Source organism: Palaemon carinicauda, chromosome 18, assembly GCF_036898095.1.
Source record: "Palaemon carinicauda isolate YSFRI2023 chromosome 18, ASM3689809v2, whole genome shotgun sequence".
Taxonomy (NCBI): Eukaryota; Metazoa; Arthropoda; class Malacostraca; order Decapoda; family Palaemonidae; genus Palaemon; species Palaemon carinicauda.
Window position 1 is genome coordinate 33,047,478 of NC_090742.1, and position 20,934 is coordinate 33,068,411.

General features: G+C 39.9%; 1 protein-coding gene across 3 annotated transcripts in view; it reads left to right on the top strand.

Moving 5' to 3' along the window:
* The window catches only part of LOC137657759 (c-Myc-binding protein-like), a 91,637-nt gene that overhangs the window by 30,116 nt on the left and 40,587 nt on the right, over positions 1–20,934 (top strand). Inside the window, exons 3-4 of one of the 3 annotated variants that reach the window (XM_068392249.1) lie at positions 9,862–10,058; positions 11,870–12,662. In XM_068392249.1, the coding sequence (XP_068248350.1) occupies positions 9,862–10,044 (183 nt within the window). In that variant the 3' untranslated portion in view covers positions 10,045–10,058; positions 11,870–12,662. Of the gene's footprint in view, positions 1–9,861; positions 12,663–20,934 lie in introns of those variants that run through there. The other 2 variants (XM_068392250.1, XM_068392248.1) reach the window with 2 other exon arrangements.

The following is a 20,934-nucleotide window of genomic DNA, read 5'->3' on the forward strand; positions in this document are numbered from 1 at the left end:
CCTCAACAATAAGATCAAAAGGACAAAAAGAAAATCACAAATGCAAAACCAAATATATCAAGACCCTCTTTAATAAAATCACCTGGAAATAGTGTTAGATCAAAAACTACTAATGGGAAGATTTCATCCAAGGGGTCTACCAAATATAAACCATTTTTTTTCCCCTTCATTTTGCAATGGAATTGTCTGGGTTTAAGCAAATATGAAGAACTTTAGCTCTTAATTCACGAGCATTCCCCCATAATTATATGTCTTCAGGAGAGCAAGCTTGGTGCTAACACCCCTTGTCCTCGCGAATATATTAGCTATAGGACACCATATGATCACCGAGTAGGGAGCCATGGCGGAAGACTTGTATACATTTGTCAAGATGTTCCCAAATATTTATCTATTAATTTACCTCAGCAGGCAGTGGTTGTTCAGATTGTTATAGGGAGAAAATATACAATCTGCTCTCTGTACTTGTCTCCAAATGATACCATATCATATGATAATTTAGTAGAGGTGATTCAACAACTCCCTCAACCTTTTTTTTTTTTCTTGGAGATTTGAATGGTAGACATCCTTTGTATGGTGATGTTTTTAGCAAACACTAGCGGCAAGATTATATCATCAATTGTAGAAAACGGGGATGTCGGACTCCTTAATACAGGAGAGCCCACACACTTCCATGTTCAGACAGGTACTCTGTCATTTATTGACCTTTCAGTTGCAAGCTCTAACTGCCTTCTTGATTTCGATTGGAGGACATTAGATGATTGGCATACTAGTGATCATGCACCAATCATTATAAACACCAAGAAAGGTCCACCTTTACAAAGATCGCCACGATGGACTCTTGATAAGGTGGACTAGGTTAAATTTTGTGAGCCAAGTGAAATCGGGGGGAGTGCAGAACGGTTTGAAAGCATTGATGATGCCATAGACTTACTGAATGGAACCCTTCATACAGCAGGAATCAGTTCGATTCCCAAAGCCACAGGATTATTCAAACGACGACCAGTCCTGTGGTGATCTTCAGAATTAACTGCCTCGCACAGAGCCACCAGAAAATCTTTTGACTAGATTGCGTAGATGCCGTACTGAGGAAAATTTGATAAAATACAAAAAATGTAGAGCACAGGTCCGTCGTACCATGAAAGGAGCTAGGCGCTAATCTGGGGTATCTTTTGTTTCCTCCGTCAACAGTAGAACACCACCATCTTCTGTATGGAGGAAACTAAAAAAGATTTCTGGCAAATTTACCCCAAACACTTTCTCTCACTGAGTAAGGGAGACTATCTGGAGAGCCTATACTGTACATCCTCGGGAAACTTCGCCAGGAACCCTCCCTCGAGCACATGATTTATGTGGGCTTACTGCAGCCTTAGAATTAAGCAAAAACAACTAGATAATGCTATTTCTCAAGTCTTACTTTGTTTGCCAGTTCTGGCCACTCCAAAAGAATGTAATCAGAAACATTCTCTCTGATTAAAAAAACTTATCATGAGAACCTATACATCCTCAGGGGAAGCATCACTAGAGGTCCCTCTCGAGCACATGATACATGTGGGCGTGCCGCAACTTCAGCTTTCCGCAAAACCACTCTGTAGTAAAGGCCTTAAAGCTGGTGGATGAAAGAGAGAGAAACCCCCCTTAGGAAATTTATCTTGAAGTCGGCACATACAGGCTTATAGACACCCTGTCGGTAGGTTTTATGGTTGCAGCACAACAAATAACCTAACTGGTAGCTCTCACAGGACACAAGACTGTTCTAGCCTCAGACCTAATTATTCTTGACATTATCTGCTATAAGAGATCCCAAGGCGAATAGTGATTTTGATTGGACTTGAAGCCCGCCATTAGTTTACTTATCACATACCACTTCTCCTAGGCTGCTTTTATACTATTCTCAACTTCAGCCTCACATCTAGATTTTATTGTATGAAAGTGTTACGATTTGTATTAAAGGTTAAAATGATACTAAATGGTGTGAGTGTACAGATATGATTGAATGATTTTCGTTATATAGCGCTGAATGGCCTTTGATGCCCCAGTGCTTGGCTTAATGCCTAAATCCCATATTCAATTCAATTCAACTCACATCCTCCCACTTTACTTATAGTAGAGCCTAAGTATTTAAAGTGTTCCACCTGTTTAATAACTCATCAGTGTTCCACCTGCTTTATAACTCTGCTTTTACTTTCATGCATAGCTATTCTGTCTTTACCTTCCTTATTGCTCACCGTAGCTGCAGTCTTTTCCACATTTACTCTTAAGCCACCCTGCTCCAATGTCTCTTGCCACTCTTCAACCCTTCTCTGTAAGTCTTCCTCATTTTCAGTAGTAATCACCTAATCATCTGCGTTTAGCAATTCCTACAACTCTACATTCCCACCACAAACAAAAATAGCTTCAAGGCTGACCCCTGTCATAGGGAGGTAAGAATACTACCGCTGTATGTCCTGCATGTTGTAAAGAGACTAAAGGGACAGCTGCTGCCTTGCACTCTTTCTTGTTAGCAAAAGGCTAGGCCTACTGCTAATAATTGTGGAAACTCTTCAGATATGGTAAAAGGCTCTCCTTGAAGAAGGACACTCCAAAATCAAACCATTGTTCCCTAGTCGCGGGTAGTGCCATAGTGTCGGTACCATGGTGCCTGTACCATGGTCTTCCACTGTCTTGGGGTAGAGTTCTCTTGCTTGAGGGTACACTCACACACCATTCTCTCATATTTCTCTTTAACTTGTTTTTTAAAGTTTTTCAATATTAATCTTAACCGATGATCATGTAGCTGTCAACTCCGTTGCCCGACAGAAATCTAAGGTCGGGATACGCCAGCGATCGCTATCCAGGTGGGGGTGTACACAACAGCGCCATCTGTGAGTAGGTACTCAAGTACTTCTTGTCAACAAGAACTCAATTTTTCCTCTGTCGTGCCACCGACAAGACCTACTTGGATACGCTGTTAATTCTGGAGGAGTTGTTCACGATTTGGTGATGTATTCACTCTAGAGTTTAGCCTTCGCTATTCAGGAAGCTTTATCATTAGCTTAGCAAGCTTTTGGAATTCATTTGGATTAATTGTTAACGAACTTTGCTAGATTTTGGAATTCCCCCTTGACTACTTCTACAATTCAAGATGTCTGACCAGTCTCAAGTCCCTAAGTACAGGCAGTGTAGCGTTAGGACTTGTTCTAGGCGTCTTCCGAAGGCCTCTTTAGATCCTCACACCGTTTGTTCCAATTGTAGGGGTAAATCCTGTCAATTGGAAGATCGATGTGAGGAATGCGCTGGGCTTTCGGAATTCGATTTTAACGAATTCCTTAAAAATGCACGTAGGTTAGAGAAGGAGAGAATCAGGAGGAGTTCTTCTCGCTCTGTGGATTTTTCCTCTCCCCATGCCCCTCAACCTTTTCCTTCCCCTGTAGTGGTGACTCCCGACCCTGCTACTAGTGCTCAACCATCCATGGCGGATATGATGCGTGCCATTCAGGCTCTCGGTGACAGAGAGGAGTCATTGGCTAATGACCGTAATCAGCTTTTGGCAGATGTCAAAGAGCTGAAAGCGAAAAGTGCAGTGGGAAGTGTTATCAGTGCTAGTGATGTGAAAAGTGTCAGTGTCAGTGTTGCGCATGAGGATACATCTGTGCGTGCCAGTCGTCCTCCCAGTCCGGGACCTCTTGCAAGCTCCCAAGCCCAGGGGAGAAGCAATGTCGAAGGACCAAAGGGTTCGGCAGGCCTTGATCGGCGCACGGATGTATCCTCAGTGGTTGCGGACGTATCTGTCAGAGATCGTCCCATCCACAAACAGACGAATGAGCCCTACCATTCCTCGTCTGTGGAAGAAGTTTCCAGGAGGAAACGATGGACCAAGGTTTCACGACCGCTCAAGCGTAAGGTCCCTTCCGAGCGAGTCCAACGGCCCAGGTGTAGCCACTGGGTCAGTTCGGACTCGCCGCAGTCTTCCGATGACTGCACACCTCCCAAGAGAGGTAGAGTGGTTCCACAACAGGCTACTGCTCCGTCTGTTGCTGCTCCAACCACGGTAGACCCTAAGTGGTCCATGCTGCAGACTATGCAGTCTCAGCTTGCTGCGTTCATGCAGGAGTATCATGCTGAGAAGGTTGACACTGCACCAGTTAACCTACAACCCGCAGAGGTTGTGCGCTCAGCAGATACTGCGGCTGCCCGCTCCCACACTCCACCTGTGAGAGCTCCACCACCGATGCGCAGTCCACCCTGCCAGACGCATGTTCTTGCTGCACCATCCGTTGTCATGCGTGAGCTACCGCATCAGCAGTGGGAAGGTGCTGTAGAGCTGCCAGGTTCTGACTCTATGCGGCATGCTCCGCAACCCATGCGGCAGGCTCCGCAACCCATGCTGCATGCTCCGCATCCAATACAGCATGCTCCGCAACCCACGGCAACCCCTCCCACGCACCAACACTCTGCTTTTGTTGTTGCCAGCTCGCAGACTGACCAGCAGCGGCATGATGTTGGATCCGCAGCAGCTACGCATGCACCCGTACTGCCGGATTCAGCCGTTCAGCTTTCTGCTCTGCCTTTGCCACTTCCTACTCAGCTTTTGGATGATGGAGTATCAGATGACGAAGCTGCACATTTGGATGAACCGCACTCCGACTTTGAAGGGCCCAAGTCTACGCCTCCCTCCTTAGACTTTCGTAAAGTCCTTGCCTTGTTCAGGGACTTGTATCCAGAGCAGTTTGTGTCTGCAACCCCTCGCTCTCCTCCCTCCGAGTTTGCTCTGGGCATGCAGTCTGCTGCTCCTGCCTTCACCAAGCTTGTTCTCGCACGCTCATCCAAGAGAGCTTTGAAGGTTATGGGAGAGTGGTTGCAGTCCAAGAAGCAACTGGGAAAGACTGCTTTCATCTTTCCGCCTACCAAGCTTGCTTCTAAGTCGAGCGTCTGGTATGCCACGGGAGAGGAACCCGGCTTGGGAGTTCCTGCCTCTGCCCAGGGCGACTTCTCAAGTCTGGTTGACTCTCCCCGCAGGTTGGCTATGAGACGATCGAAGATCTGCTGGTCCTTTTCTGACATGGATCATCTGTTGAAGGGAGTCTTTCGTGCCTTCGAGATCTTCAACTTCCTCGATTGGTGTTTGGGAGCTTTAAGCAGAAAGACTTCCCCTTCGGATAAGGACTCTGCCATGCTGATCATGTCTAGCATGGACAAAGCCATTCGGGATGGGTCTGGTGAGCTTGCGGCTTCGTACGTGTCGGGAGTGCTTAAGAAGAGAGAACATCTTTGCTCCTTCTTATCGGCTGGTATCACCCCTTGTCAGAAGTCAGAGTTGTTGTTTGCTCCTCTCTCCAAGTGTCTGTTTCCGGAGGAGCTGATCAAGGGGATGGCTGCCTCTCTTATCCAGAAGGATACCCATGATCTGATGGCATCTTCCGCACGTAAGGCTAAAACCTTACCTTCCGTGCCTAGACCCTTCCGCCCTGCAGCAGTAGACACACCTGCAACTAGGTTCATCCCGCCCTTTCGTGGCAGAACCTCCAGCAGAGGAGGTACCCGTGCCGACAGTCACCGTGGCAAATCCAAGAAGGGTTCCAAGTCCGCAAAAGGCAAGTTCTGACTGCCTTCCTCTCCAGACAGCAGTGGGAGCCAGACTCAAGACCTTCTGGTAAGCTTGGGAGAGCAGAGGTGCAGACGCTCAGTCTGTGAAGTGGCTAAGGGAGGGATACAGAATTCCGTTCTGCCGCAGTCCCCCTCTAGCTACATCTCCCATCAACCTCTCTCCCATCTACAAGGAGAAGGACAAGAGGCTAGCGTTGCAACAAGAGGTGTCGCTCTTGCTACAAAAGGAAGCGGTAGTCATAGTCCGGGACCATCAATCCCCGGGCTTCTACAACCGTCTCTTCCTGGTAGCGAAGAAGTCAGGAGGTTGGAGACCGGTGCTGGACGTCAGTGCTCTCAATGCTTTTGTCACCAAGCAGACGTTCACGATGGAGACGACGAAGTCGGTCCTAGCAGCGGTCAGGTAGGAGGACTGGATGGTCTCGTTAGACCTGAAAGATGCGTACTTTCACGTCCCCATCCATCCAGACTCCCAACCTTTCCTAAGGTTCGTCTTTGGAAAGGTTGTGTACCAGTTCCAAGCCCTGTGCTTTGGCCTAAGCACGGCACCTCTTGTGTTTACCAGACTGATGAGGAATATTGCGAAATTCCTTCACTTGGCAGACATCAGAGCCTCCCTCTATTTGGACGACTGGCTTTTAAGAGCTCCAACAAGTCGTCGCTGTCTGGAGAATCTCAGATGGACTATGGATCTGACCAAGGAATTGGGCCTCCTGGTCAATATAGAGAAGTCCCAGCTCGTCCCATCCCAGACCATTGTCTATCTAGGTATGGAGATTCAGAGTCGAGCTTTTCGGGCTTTTCCGTCGGCCCCAAGGATCAATCAAGCCCTAGAATGCATCCAGAGCATGCTGAGAAGGAACCGATGTTCAGTCAGGCAGTGGATGAGTCTAACAGGGACACTTTCATCGCTGGCCCAGTTCATCGAGTTAGGGAGACTCCACCTCCGCCCCCTTCAGTATCATCTAGCTGCTCACTGGATAAAGGACATGACGCTAGAGGCGGTCTCAGTGCCTGTTTCCGAAGAGATGAGGTCTACTCTAACGTGGTGGAAGAACAGCATTCTTCTCAAGGAAGGTCTACCATTGGCTGTTCAGACCCCCGACCACCGTCTCTTCTCGGACGCATCGGACACGGGCTGGGGTGCGACACTGGACGGACAGGAATGCTCGGGCACATGGAATCAAGAGCAAAGGACACTTCACATCAATTGCAAGGAGTTGTTGGCGGTTCATCTGGCCTTGATAAACTTCAAGTCCCTCCAGCTAAACAAGGTGGTGGAGGTGAACTCCGACAACACCACAGCCTTGGCTTACATCTCCAAGCAAGGAGGGACTCATTCGAGGAAGTTGTTCGAGATCGCAAGGGACCTCCTCATTTGGTCAAAAGATCGAAAGCTTTCGCTGGTAACGAGGTTCATTCAGGGCGATATGAATGTCATGGCAGATCGCCTCAGCCGGAAGGGTCAGGTCATCCCCACAGAGTGGACCCTTCACAAGAATGTTTGCAGCAGACTATGGGCCCTGTGGGGTCAGCCCACCATAGATCTATTCGCTACCTCGATGACCAAGAGGCTCCCGATGTATTGTTCTCCGATTCCAGACCCAGCAGCAGTTCACGTGGATGCCTTTCTGCTGGATTGGTCCCATCTCGACCTGTATGCGTTCCCGCCGTTCAAGATTGTCAACAGGGTACTTCAGAAGTTCGCCTCTCACAAAGGGACACGGCTGACGTTGGTTGCTCCCCTCTGGCCCGCGAGAGAATGGTTCACCGAGGTACTGCAATGGCTAGTGGACGTTCCCAGGACTCTTCCTCTAAGAGTGGACCTTCTGCGTCAACCTCACGTAAAGAAGGTACACCCAAACCTCCACGCTCTTCGTCTGACTGCCTTCAGACTATCGAATGACTCTCAAGAGCTAGAGGCTTTTCGAAGGAGGCAGCCAGAGCGATTGCCAGAGCAAGGAGGACATCCACTCTCAGAGTCTATCAGTCTAAATGGGAAGTCTTCCGAAGCTGGTGCAAGGCGAATGCAGTTTCCTCAACCAGTACCACTGTAACCCAGATTGCTGACTTCCTGTTACATCTAAGGAACGTAAGATCCCTATCAGCTCCTACGATCAAGGGTTACAGAAGTATGTTGGCAGCGGTCTTCCGCCACAGAGGCTTGGATCTTTCCACCAACAAAGATCTACAGGACCTCCTTAGGTCTTTTGAGACCTCAAAGGAACGTCGGTTGTCCACACCAGGCTGGAATCTAGACGTGGTTTTAAGGTTCCTAATGTCATCAAGATTTGAACCGCTCCAATCAGCCTCTTTTAAGGACCTCACATTAAAAACTCTTTTCCTCGTTTGCTTAGCAACAGCTAAAAGAGTCAGTGAGATCCACGCCTTCAGCAGGAACATAGGTTTTACATCTGAAACGGCTACATGTTCCTTGCAGCTCGGTTTTTTGGCTAAAAGCGAGCTTCCTTCCCGTCCTTGGCCTAAGTCGTTCGAGATCCCAAGCCTGTCCAACTTGGTGGGGAACGAACTAGAGAGAGTACTTTGCCCAGTAAGAGCTCTTAGGTACTATTTACGAAGGTCAAAGCCATTACGAGGACAATCAGAAGCTTTATGGTGTTCTATCAAGAAGCCTACTCTACCGATGTCTAAGAACGCAGTTTCTTACTACATCAGGCTTCTGATTAGAGAGGCACATTCTCATCTGAAGGAAGAAGACCTTGCTTTGCTGAAGGTAAGGACACATGAAGTGAGAGCTGTTGCTACTTCAGTGGCCTTCAAACAGAACCGTTCTCTGCAGACTGTTATGGATGCAACCTATTGGAGAAGCAAGTCAGTGTTCGCATCATTCTATCTCAAAGATGTCCAGTCTCTTTACGAGAACTGCTACACCCTGGGACCATTCGTAGCAGCGAGTGCAGTAGTAGGTGAGGGCTCAGCCACTACATTCCCATAATCCCATAACCTTTTTAATCTTTCTCTTGAATACTTTTTATTGTTGTTTTTTGGGTTGTACGGAAGGCTAAGAAGCCTTCCGCATCCTGGTTGATTTGGCGGGTGGTCAAATTCTTTCTTGAGAAGCGCCTAGGTTAGAGGTTGTGATGAGGTCCTTTAGTATGGGTTGCAGCCCTTTATACTTCAGCACCTAGGAGTCGTTCAGCATCCTAAGAGGACCGCTAGGCTCAGTAAGGAAGACGTACTTAAAAAAGGCAGAGTAATAGTTCAAGTCGACTTCCTTACCAGGTACTTATTTATTTTATGTTTGTTATTTTGAATAACTGATAAAATGAAATACGGGATACTTAGCTTCTTTTGTTAACATGTATGCTGGTCTCCACCCACCACCCTGGGTGTGAATCAGCTACATGATCATCGGTTAAGATTAATATTGAAAAATGTTATTTTCATTAGTAAAATAAATTTTTGAATATACTTACCCGATGATCATGAATTTAAGAACCCTCCCTTCCTCCCCATAGAGAACCAGTGGACCGAGGAGAAAATTGAGTTCTTGTTGACAAGAAGTACTTGAGTACCTACTCACAGATGGTGCTGTTGTGTACACCCCCACCTGGATAGCGATCGCTGGCGTATCCCGACCTTAGATTTCTGTCGGGCAACGGAGTTGACAGCTACATGATCATCGGGTAAGTATATTCAAAAATTTATTTTACTAATGAAAATAAAATTTTTATAGTTTATGTATGGAATTTTTTTTTAATGTTACTGTTATTAAAATATTTTATTTTAATTGTTCATTACTTCTCGTGTAGTTTATTTCCTTTTTTCCTTTTTTCACGGGGCTATGTTCGTTGGTAGAGTCCATTGACACGTAGCATCCTGCCTTTCCAACTAGGGTTGTGGCTTACCAAGTAATAACAACAACTGCTACCTATTTTGTCAAAGGTTAGGCCCACTGCCTATAACTGTGGTTGATGACTGCAAGGGCATGTGATTGTAAAAACACATTACCAAATCATTATCCCTGCCTGATGATATTGTCTATACTGTATACAGTATCATAAAAGTATTTCATAACAGTACAATGTATGTATTTTTTATTGGATACCACATAGATTAGTGGATAATGACTGACTATTAGAAGGAATTGAAAACGCATTGCTTATCTGGTTGAAGTCCATGTTTTTATCAAAGAAATAAAGGAAAAATGGCTCTTGCCTTGAGATTTTTCAATTCAAATCGAGTATGAAACACCGTTTGTAATATTATACCCCTATAATTTTAGAGTAAGTGATTAAGTTCAGATTGTTATTTCAGGTAAAGGAGCAGCAAAGCCAAATTGATTCACACCTGGCTACAATAAAAGCTAAAGAAACAGAAATAAAGGAAAAGGAGACTGAAATTGCATCTTACAAGGCCCGTCTTGCTCAGTATGAAAAAGAACAGCAGCCGGAGACGGCACCACCTGAAGAAAATTTAGAAGGACCCAAAAGTGCGTAGTGGAATATTGAAAGGTAATAATGTTTTCTTGAAATCTTTAAATTCATAAAAGTTGAAATTTTTATGATGTGCAAAAATTATAGTGGTAGGCTAACAACATTCATAGGTATATATTTCAAAACAATATATAGTTATCTTTTTATACAGTATTTTGTGTACAGTCTTCATTTTTATAAAAATGTCTCATTCATTTTGCTGTTATGGATTTTTTTTTTTATACAAATTAGCACAAGTAGGAAAGACGTTTGGTATTACAGGATAATATGTAAGGATAAATTGAACACATTTTGATGTAATAAAATCAATTTATTACTTGGCTTTCTGTGTACAACAGTCCAGTCCAGTCTATCCCACCTTTGTTGATCCTTATTTGAGTCCTCTCGCCATGACATTTCCTTTTTGTTTGCTTCTGATCTCGTTTATGTACTTTATTATTTGTTCACTATATTTTCTGTCTTTCATGTTCCGTATATTTGTAGTTTTGTTATGAGTGGGTTGGAGGATTTCAGATTTTTATTATGGTATTATATTAAGTATTTTGAAGTCAAAAGCTTGCAGTCAGAATGTGTTCTGTGATTCCTTTTACATTTTTTCTAACACTTGTAGGTATCTCTCTTAATTTTTTCATAAAACTTTATTATATTAGTATTATATTTTCTCTTGGTTAACTGTTTTAGTTAAATCTAGATAAGCAGAGACTTCAAAGTAATTTTCTCTAACTCAGATGATCATACTTAAGAATTAGTAATTAAAGTATGCTAGTCGAAATCTATGGTTCTGAATTACAAGTTATGGTTTTACATTTAAGATCTGGAAACGTCTTGCCAAGACTTGAAGTACTTTTGACAAACAAAATCTTATTGGAAGTGTAAATGGCCAATATTTTCCTTTAACTCTTTGTGATATGTGAATAGGTTGTAAGGTTTGCAGACAGTTTCACTTCCTTCTTGCTATATCATAGTTTTACTCTAGGTAGGCCTATGTGTTATTACAGTAGAGGGACCTTTCTTCTATTCTTTTTTCTTAAGTACAGTATACTCAGTAATTCTTTGCATTAAATCTTTTTTACTTTATTTTTATAATGCTTTAGGATTTGTTGGCTTTCCGGAAAAAAATGAATGAATGCCACTTAAAAGAAAACTATTAAATTTATTTTTTCCCTAAGTGTTTTGGGTATATTTAAGTGATCGGTGTGTTAAATCCTGTTAGATGAAAAAATCTGAAAGTTACTGTATTATAAGAATATTGCAGGAAGGTCTAGTTATATGCCCAAGGAAATCATAAGAATTCTGTTTTGGTCTTGTATTAGGACTTGATCTTTGTTTAGCCTAAGTATATTGTTCTCAGTGTTAAACTACAAAAATGTTGAAACATTTTATATGTACTCTGAAATGAATATTTAGCTTTTTGTTTTGCTGTACTGTCATTGAAATTTAAGGGGAATATATTGGGTCACTGAAATAACTATTATTATTAATGATTCATCATGGTAAAGGACAAATTTTGAAATTCTAATTGAATTCATTGATTAGCATATATGAATATTCACAGTCTGTATTTTGTACAAATTAGTATTTTATTTTTCACCATTAGGTGTTATATGCCTGGTTCTAGGGAGTTTTATTGTAAGTGATGATTGGTTTTCTATCATTGCATTAGAAGTACTGTATGTTTTCATTTTTTGTTATTGTATAAGTTTTTTCTACATTCTTACTGTGTTCCCTTTGTTGCCATGTTTAACATATACTGTAGTACTGTAGTAGTATTTTCTCTTTTTATAAATACCTACTTGCTTAACACACTGTTACTCGTTGGCCACTCTCAGATGATCCAATACCTGTATGAAGAGAATACAAAATGATATTAATACTTCAATTTTGTGATTATCCAAATACCCACCAACAAGTTTTCCCCCCAAGATTGCCTGACGATACCAACTAACTAGGACAAATTATGGCCATAACTTCTTCAGGAAATTGTCTTCAATACTTTCTACTTAATAAGATTTCAAGAAGCTGTAATCTTATTAAATAAGATACAAATATTTCTTTTCATTTATCCATAATTTCTTGGGGTCAGCCCTACCAGAGCTGTTAATTTTAACTCTGTGGTCTTTGTGAATTACTACTGTTTATGATTATGGTTTCCTAAGTTGCTCTTTGGTTTATGTAAGTTTTACATTTCTATATATGCTCAAGAATTTTTTTTTCAAGTTTTATCATTAAATGGTGAAGCCAAACCATCGAGTAGAAATTCATTAACGAATCTTTAAAGTATCTGATTCTGAAATAGGTCTATTGGTTCGTTGTAAAAATTATTTTGATACTATGATGAAAAACTCCACAGTTAAAATATATCAATAAGAGATGTGTAAACATTGTGCATATTCAAGGCATGCAAAGTAGAGTAGTGCATATCATCTTGTGTATGTTATCTATGACATTGTTACAAACAAAGTAAAATTGTTTGGAATTATATGAAAATCATTTGTAATTATCCAAGAATGGTTAGTTGAATTTTTAATGTTTCTACAGATACTCATTATGGTTTAGGTATGGTTTATTGTAAGCAAATGTTATTGATTTACAATTACTTTATTGTATGGTAATTAACTTTTTTAACAAATCTTAGCTTAAACATTCTCATCTGTGAGCATATCAGTATGCAAGAATAAGATTATAGAATCCACCGAATTTAGATATAATAAATCACGCACATATATATATATATATATATATATATATATATATATATATATATATATATATATATATATATATATATATATATATATATATATATATATATATATATACAGTATATATATGTGTGTGTGTATATATATATATATATATATATATATATGTATATATATGTGTATACTGTATATACATATATACATACACTCACACACACACACACACACATATATATATATATATATATATATATATATATATATTATATAATTAGATGTAAAAATGAGTTATAACAATGTCATGAACTACAAGATGAAATGTATTATTTTTATTTTGATCAGTGATGGTTATATGCCTCTCATATGTCTGTACATTACAGGGCTTTTGCAACTTTCTGGTAATGGATAGTATGCCATTGTATAGTATAGTTTACATCATATTGTAATTCATCTATTATCGTTAAATTTTTACCATTGTAAATTAGTCGTATCCAGAAAAGTTGGAATTGATGTATAAGTGCATTGCAGTGTTTATATGAGGAAGTGTGATGATATATACAATATAACATTTAAGATACAAGGAAAATATTTTTTATACAATACTCATAGTTTCCTTTGGTAAAAAGGAATATTGGGTTGGAATTGAAGCATGTTACAACTTATGAGTCTATTGAAACATGTTACTGTATATAGCATAGAATAGAATTCATAGCCAAGCAATTTTCATTTACATTAAAATATAGGCAGTTGATTGATTATGTTAGCATGTGGTTGTAAAGTAAAGACATAATTGAATGGCATTGCATTTTCACTCATGTAGGATTGTTCATTGAAACATAGGATCTGGATTTAATGCGTTTCTCTTATTTATATTCAGGGGTATCATGGGAAATATCTTTGTTGTAAAATAGGAAAGCAATACGATTCTACTCATAAGTAGATTTATCACATTGGCTATTTGAGTTGAGTTCAATATTGTACTCGTAAATTTGGGGTAAACATCTTTCATTAAAACCTTGTTTTTTGCAGTTTTTGTTATTTTATAGTATGTGAAATGTTAGAATTTTCAAATCACTTCTTTGAAGTCTGTCTTACAAAGCTGTAGTGAAAGGGTTGAGATAAGTCACAGAGCATGGAGAAAGGAGGTGCATTATTGGTAGTTATATCTTCAGTTAGTGTGTGTATTTCACCTCACATTACTTTCTAGCTATTACAGTGGTGAAGTTTAAGTGGAATGATTGATTTATCAAGTGCAAATATACTGTATATATTAGTAGTAGTAGATCTGTAATTGTTACCCCACAAGAATTATTCATTAAAACTTTGGGATACAGGTCGATGGACTCCCTTCAGTATATTGTACTATATGTAAATTAAAATATTTTTGTACACAAACTTTAAAGATTACAGGGTTATTCATAATGACAGATATTGTGCTCAGTAACCTCATTGTTTTACAAAAATAAAAATTTCTAAGAGGTTGATTAGTATCAAGAGTACCAGTGCATATACTCTTGGCGACACAAAATATCAGAGAAATTGAAAGCATTGGTTATGGGATTTTGATCTGCATAGACATTCAAACTACTTTCATTTATTTAGGTATATAAACTGGAGATCATATTCCCCATTATGCAGCAATTTGATTACAAATCTTGAATCCTGCCACTTGTGAAAGAATGTGTTGCTGGAAAGGATGTAGCTTAACTGTGATCTAGCTTTTCCACTCATTGCAGAGCAATAATGTGATTGGAATGAGATAGGGGAGAAATCAGGAGAGATAACTTTGTCCTTTTTGTTTCCAGACATCTTCCTGGGAATCGGCAGCTTTGTCAAATTTTTCTTCATCAAGGAGCAAGCTGATTAGTCAGGGGTTTTCGAATAAGGATACTAATTTTTCTTCTCTTATTACTGCTGCTTCGATTTGTTGTAGGAAATATAGGCAAATATCTTGGTTAGCAATGTGAATGCCACTCAGGATCTTTTTTAGGAGAGATTTATATGCTATGCTCAGACTTTGATAACTCGGCTAATTTAGGAAGTATAAAGCTTTTAGGTATATCACTAGATTTGAGAGGCGTTATTTACTCACTTTGTTGCCAAATTATTCTGTGAAATTATATTCACCTCTTGCAAGCAGAGGTCGTCTGATGTTTCCGGCATAGTCTACACTTTCTCTACAGGCCAGTTTTAGTTGCTCAAATCTTTTAGGTCATTTGGACATATAGATTACTTGTTCCAGATTCAAAAAAGAAACTCTATCCTATCTACTAACTATGTTCTCTTATTTTGGTATTCTTTAATTTGTGAGTTTTCAGAATTGAGCAACCTCTGTATCTAATCAGACATTTACTAAGACTTTACAATTTTAGACATCTGTTTTACTACCTTCAAAGGAGCAAAGATCAAAGTTTACTACCTTCAAAGGAGCAAAGATCAACTGAATTAACTACATTTTACTGACCCTTCACTTTTCTTGTCCAAAGTTTGGAAGATATGTTCATTAAGAATCTTGAGCTTTAAAAAAAGTAACTGCATTGAATATCCCATCTGAAGGAGGTTGGGGGAAATTTAGTGTAGCTAAACAAAATAAAAAAAACAAGGAAAGGAAGGTGGTCTATTGGTAACATCTCTTGTTTGGTGGATTCCAGACTGGTGTTCGAGTGCTGCTCGGACTCGTTTTTCAGTGTCTGCAACCTCACCATCCTTGTGAGCTAAGGATGGGTGTTTGGGGAAGCCTGGTCCTAGCTTGGGTGGAGAGGGTCTTAGGTGCTGATCATATGTATATATGGTCAGTCTCTAGGGTATTGTCCTGCTTGCTAGGGCAATGTCACTGTCCTTTGCCTCTGTCATTCATGAGTGGCCTTTAAACCTTTGAAGGATACTAATTGGGGAGCTTAGCTGCTGAAGAAAATCTTAGATAGTGGGAGAAATAGGCTGAGAACTTGAAGATTGAGATGGTTTGGACATCAAGAACAGTTGGACAGAAAACCAGTAGAAATAGAAGAATTGGCTTGAAAGAGACCTAGACCTGATGGGAGTTCAGGAAGGAAAACTAATGGTCAGAATAGAGTAGAAGGAAACCAATTTGTATTCAACTCCATAAATGGATATGATATTTGTAAAAAGAATAGAAAGAAAAAGCTACATTGCATTATACCGTACAGTACAGCATCCAGCACCAGAAATTTGTTGAGGAAAGAGAAAATTTAAATTTTTCATTGCTGAAATGTTGGATAGTCGGAGCAAGTGCCACTTTTTTTTAGTAGGTGAAGAGAGTAGTCAGGGTGCTCGACAGTCTTTCTTTGATGGTGGTGAAGGAGTCTGATTGTGTGGAATTCAATGGGTCATCTGCTTTATATGTATATGTGTGTTGATACTGCGGCTGGTCATTTGTATAGATTTTCAATAGCGTCGGCACAAGCACTAACCCTTGTGGACGGCTATTGTTCTGTGTCCTCCATCTGTTTTGTCTGCCATCCATGCCTACGAAGAATCACCGTTTGGTATTCAATGATGTTGACTACGCTGGTATTTATAGTTTGGTCCACTTTCAGGAGGGCTCTATGGCTTACTATATCATATGTTGCTTTAAGGTCGGCACAGACTACCGGTGATTTGCTACTTTTAGAGAATGGTGTTCCTCTCCATCTGTTTTAGATATTTAACTGGTATATAAGGTCTCTTATTACATATAGATTTTGTAATAGAGCACCATCTGCTAAAAAACTCAAAATATGATCAATAGTAATTCTAGGTCATTGGATCCTGCCCATCCAGATCTTTTTTTGGCAATGTTTTTTTACTACATGCAATTCACTTAACATTTTCGGGGTAGTCTTTTAAGTTTGTTGGGACCTAATTCTTGAGGAAATCTTATAATTCTTATATTATGCCAGGGTTTGAATAATCTCTGGTCTTCAGTAGATAACTCATCTCCCGAGTTGTTGGTCAAAAACTCAAATTCTTTAGTTTATGGATGCTGTCTAATATTGTTCATGATTAAGTTCAACCTTAGTGAAAATATATTTTTGTTGAGCAGGTCTCAGTTAATACTTTATCTGTTATTTATCTCTTAGCTATTTTCTTTACTTGGTGTATTTTTTTACTTTTAACTTTTTCCCCTCACACCAGGCGTATAACATTCCTTTTTCAACAGTACCTAATAATTTGGTACTGTACTGAGTTCTCACCCACACCTTTTTTACAACCACCACTTGGCTGCTCTCCTGTTTTTACTCATTCCTTTTTCAATCACCAGTTTCTGTGATTTTCTTGAATCTATTATCAGTCCCTTGCATTCCACAATTCCACCTTTTACTTTCATCACAGGAGGCTCTTTTCTGCAATCCTTTTTGTATTCACCAATTACTTTTATAAACAGTTAAGTGCTCAGTGCTGATCTCAAACTCTATTGATTCCACTGCCTTCAGTCTTCATGTAGCTGTATTGTAGAGTAACATACTTAATTTCATGAGTTACTGGTACCCATTGCCTTTGTAATGCCTATTTAATTACTTGTCTGGTACCCGATCGAATGTCTTTTACATGAGCTTCGAAGATGACGATGATGGGTGGACTGGAAATGTGACACCACTCAGGCATCCTTTCACTTCTACCCCTGGAATAATGTGGCGTATCCCCATCACTGCTTGGATTTTTATATATATTTTTTTTTTCAATGACAACTCCTTTATTACCTCGTGGAGGAAACAAATGATCACGCCAAATAGCCTACATGAGGGAGGAGCTAGAGGCCCTTGTCATATCCTGCAGAGCCCCTCGTCATATCCATGATGTGGATGCATGGGCAATATCTAGGTATTGCCATGTTGATGGGGATTATTAGCTTGACCCAGATGATGTCCTGGCCAAGGAACAAAATGTAATCCATTGCATTTTTCTAGGCAATGATGTCACAAAGGTGTTTTGAGGTGATCAGGAAGTACTTGCACACATTCAGCATGTGGGCCATACCAAAGCATAATAAGGACAAGTTAATTGTCATTTAGCCCATTATACAGTACTGAGCTTGAAAAATTATGTTCAAGGGAAAAGGGCACTTCTCTATCAGTGTACATCATCTGAAAAGTGCGTTATGAAATTTTACTTTGTGTGAAGCTGTCTAGGTATGTCCTTGATTTCATCATTTACCTTGGTGTTTCTTTGTTTCTGCATGACATAGTTTTCTAACTTGTGAATTGGCACTTGGGTAAAGATTATCTTCATTGATAACATTTACAGTTTTGTCACTTATAAAAGCTTAATGAAAATATACATTCATTGTAAGGGGTCCACTGAACTGCATGAAGATCCTGGCAAAAAAGTAAATCGTCATGGAAAAATGGCATTCAGGAGGAAAGAAAAATTATATGTTGGCAGAATGTCAGGCTAATCAGCCCAATTACTAATTTGTATAATGTGGGGCACCAAGCAGTTTGTCCACAAAATAAGTGTCAGACAGGGGCATGTTTGTTTATGAAGTGGTGAGGTAGTACATTAACTATTTGTGGGGTGTGGATCTCGTTGACCAGCTAATGAATTATTATTCATTAGTGAGTAGGTCAGTCCACTAGACCTAAAAAAATTGTTTCATACCTGCTGCTGCTTGCTCTTCTGGGTGCCTTTGCTCACTACACGAAATACAATGTAGATGGTGGAAAACTTTCCCTTCATGAGTTTCAAGAAGAGATTGTTGATCCTTCTCTACTTATAACAATAAGTGGTCTCCCTCTGTCTCATGATAATATACTCTACCCCCTCTTTGCCTACGGATGAAAGAGCTGGTAGTTCTCCACTGCCTTTTGCTTCAACACACATTAATAATTTGATGCCTGCTGCTCCTCTTAATCAGCCACTCTTAAAGATGTAGATAACCCTGCACATGCCTCTAGCAGGACTATTCAGGATCATCAAGATTGGTTGTTGAATAAAGAAATGATTTGCATTATTGCTTTGAGTGTCCGACTGATTCTGGAAATACCACAGAGCAGAAGTATAGTTCTGGTCCTTTACATCCAGAACTGTAAAGAGGCACTAGATGGTCAGAAAGATGACAAAATAGCTGCTCATGTTCTTCGCCTTATGAAAAATGCAAGATCCTTCATAATTGTAACTGAAAGGGGAGGAACATTAGAGATCCTGAAAGATCACTATTAAAGGTTAGTGATGTTAGTTCATATATTTTTTTTTAACTTTTGCCTTCAAATCTTTATTTTAAATTTTGTATGTATATACAGTATATGTTACATGCATTTTATTTTATTTTTCATTTTGACTTCTTTCCATGAGTGCCTCATTTAACTATAACCTTCCCTATTTGTACTGTACATATTTTTGGGAAATTTGTATTGATTTATGTTTATTATGTATTTGTTTACATGTAAAGAGAAACCAAAATGAACCACTATAAAAAGAATTTTATTCTATTTTAACTATTATTTATGCACATAAAATATAGAGGTATATATCATTTGAAAGCTTATTTATTCAGTTATATAGCAAAATATCAAGCTGTTATTGTAAATAACACTTTTAGTAAGTTGATACTTTTTTCTTTCTTCCTCGACATTTAAAAACATTTATGCACAAAATATATAGGGTAGACATGTACCATAAATTTAATTTCCATTATTATTATTATTATTATTATTATTATGTTATTATTTTTATTATTATTATTATTATTATTATTATTATTATTGGGTAAACTACAACCCTAGTTGGAAAAGCAGGAGGCTTTAAGTCCAAAAGCTCCAATAGGAAAAATAGCCCAGTGAGGAAAGGAAATAAAGAATCAGATAGTTTGGCGGTGTGTACCTTCAAGCAGAACTGATCAGTGAGGAAAGGAAATAAGGAAACATAAAATAGTGTGCCTCGGTGTACCGTACCACAAGCAGGAGAACTGACCCAAGATAGTGTAAGACCATGGTACACAAGCTATGGCACTACCATAGACTAGAGAAAAATGGTTTGATTTCGTAGTGTCCTAGAAAAACTGCTTACCATAGCTAAAGTCTCTTTTACCCTTACCAAGTGGAAAATAGTCAATGATCAATTACTGTGTGGTAGTTGACCCATTGAGTGAAGAAAATATTATCTTGTGTGTTATCATGTGTATGTGGAAAGAAGAGAATGTTTAAAGACTAGGCCTGACTAGTTTGTGTATGTGTAGGCAAAGGAAAAATTATTCGTTACCTGACAAGGAACCTACGTAATATTATTTGGCCAAAGGTCCTGATAACTCTAGTGGTGGTATTTCAACAGGTGGATGGTACCTTGGCCAGCCTATTACAGTACATTCAATCATTAGGAAGCTTATTTACTCAGCTATGTAGGAAAAAATGTATTTGAAATTGTTATTTCTATGAACCCTCCTGTGTCTCGTATTAATTCTTTTCCAGAAGCTTAATTAAATTGACATTACCCTCAAATTTTTTTTTGTTCTGTCTATCTCCTTCCAACTGTTTTTACTGTCCTCTGACGTGTTTCTATATATGTTTAAACATTCTTGTATTGTTTTTATGTACAGTAAATATGAACTTTTTCTTTTTCATTTCAGTGTGAATGTTGCTGTTTTTTTAGTTTCAGCGGGGTACGACATTTTCGAGGGCGGAGAAACACTCTCTTCGATCTCTTCCCATTTGGTGTCCGACAACTCGTAGGTTGGTGGCCTCCCCCGCTTTTCCGAGTGTAGCGACCTGGCCTCCGCTCAGGGGGGTCCTCTTGTTTGAATTCTCCTCCGATCAAATTTTGACGTCTTTTGCTCCCTGCAAGTTCATCGGAGGGAAGACTGCTTGCGGCCTACCCAGAACTGGAATGTGGTCTTGCTCCTCTTTAATGAAGTTGCCATGGGTTCCTGCGCCTCTTGGGGGCAACCTCTCCCGTCCGTAGGTTAGGCTGCCCTCCCGGGGATGGGAAAGTTCCATTCCCTCTTTTTCTTGTTCCTCAGCACTAGCAGCCGACCTAAGGAGTGCGAAGTCGGATGTTCATCCCAGTTTCTTTTTTCTTTGCCTGCGCCTGCAGCAGTTGCCGGACCTTCGCAGGATTAGCTGTTTGGAACTCGGAGTTGTATGGGTAACTTTTTCAGGGGGAACCCTGAAACAAGTTTCGGCTTCGTTTCTTGGGAATGTCTGGATTATGGGTCTGATTTAGATGAGGAAGTATATGATGAGGTTAGATTGGATGATTTC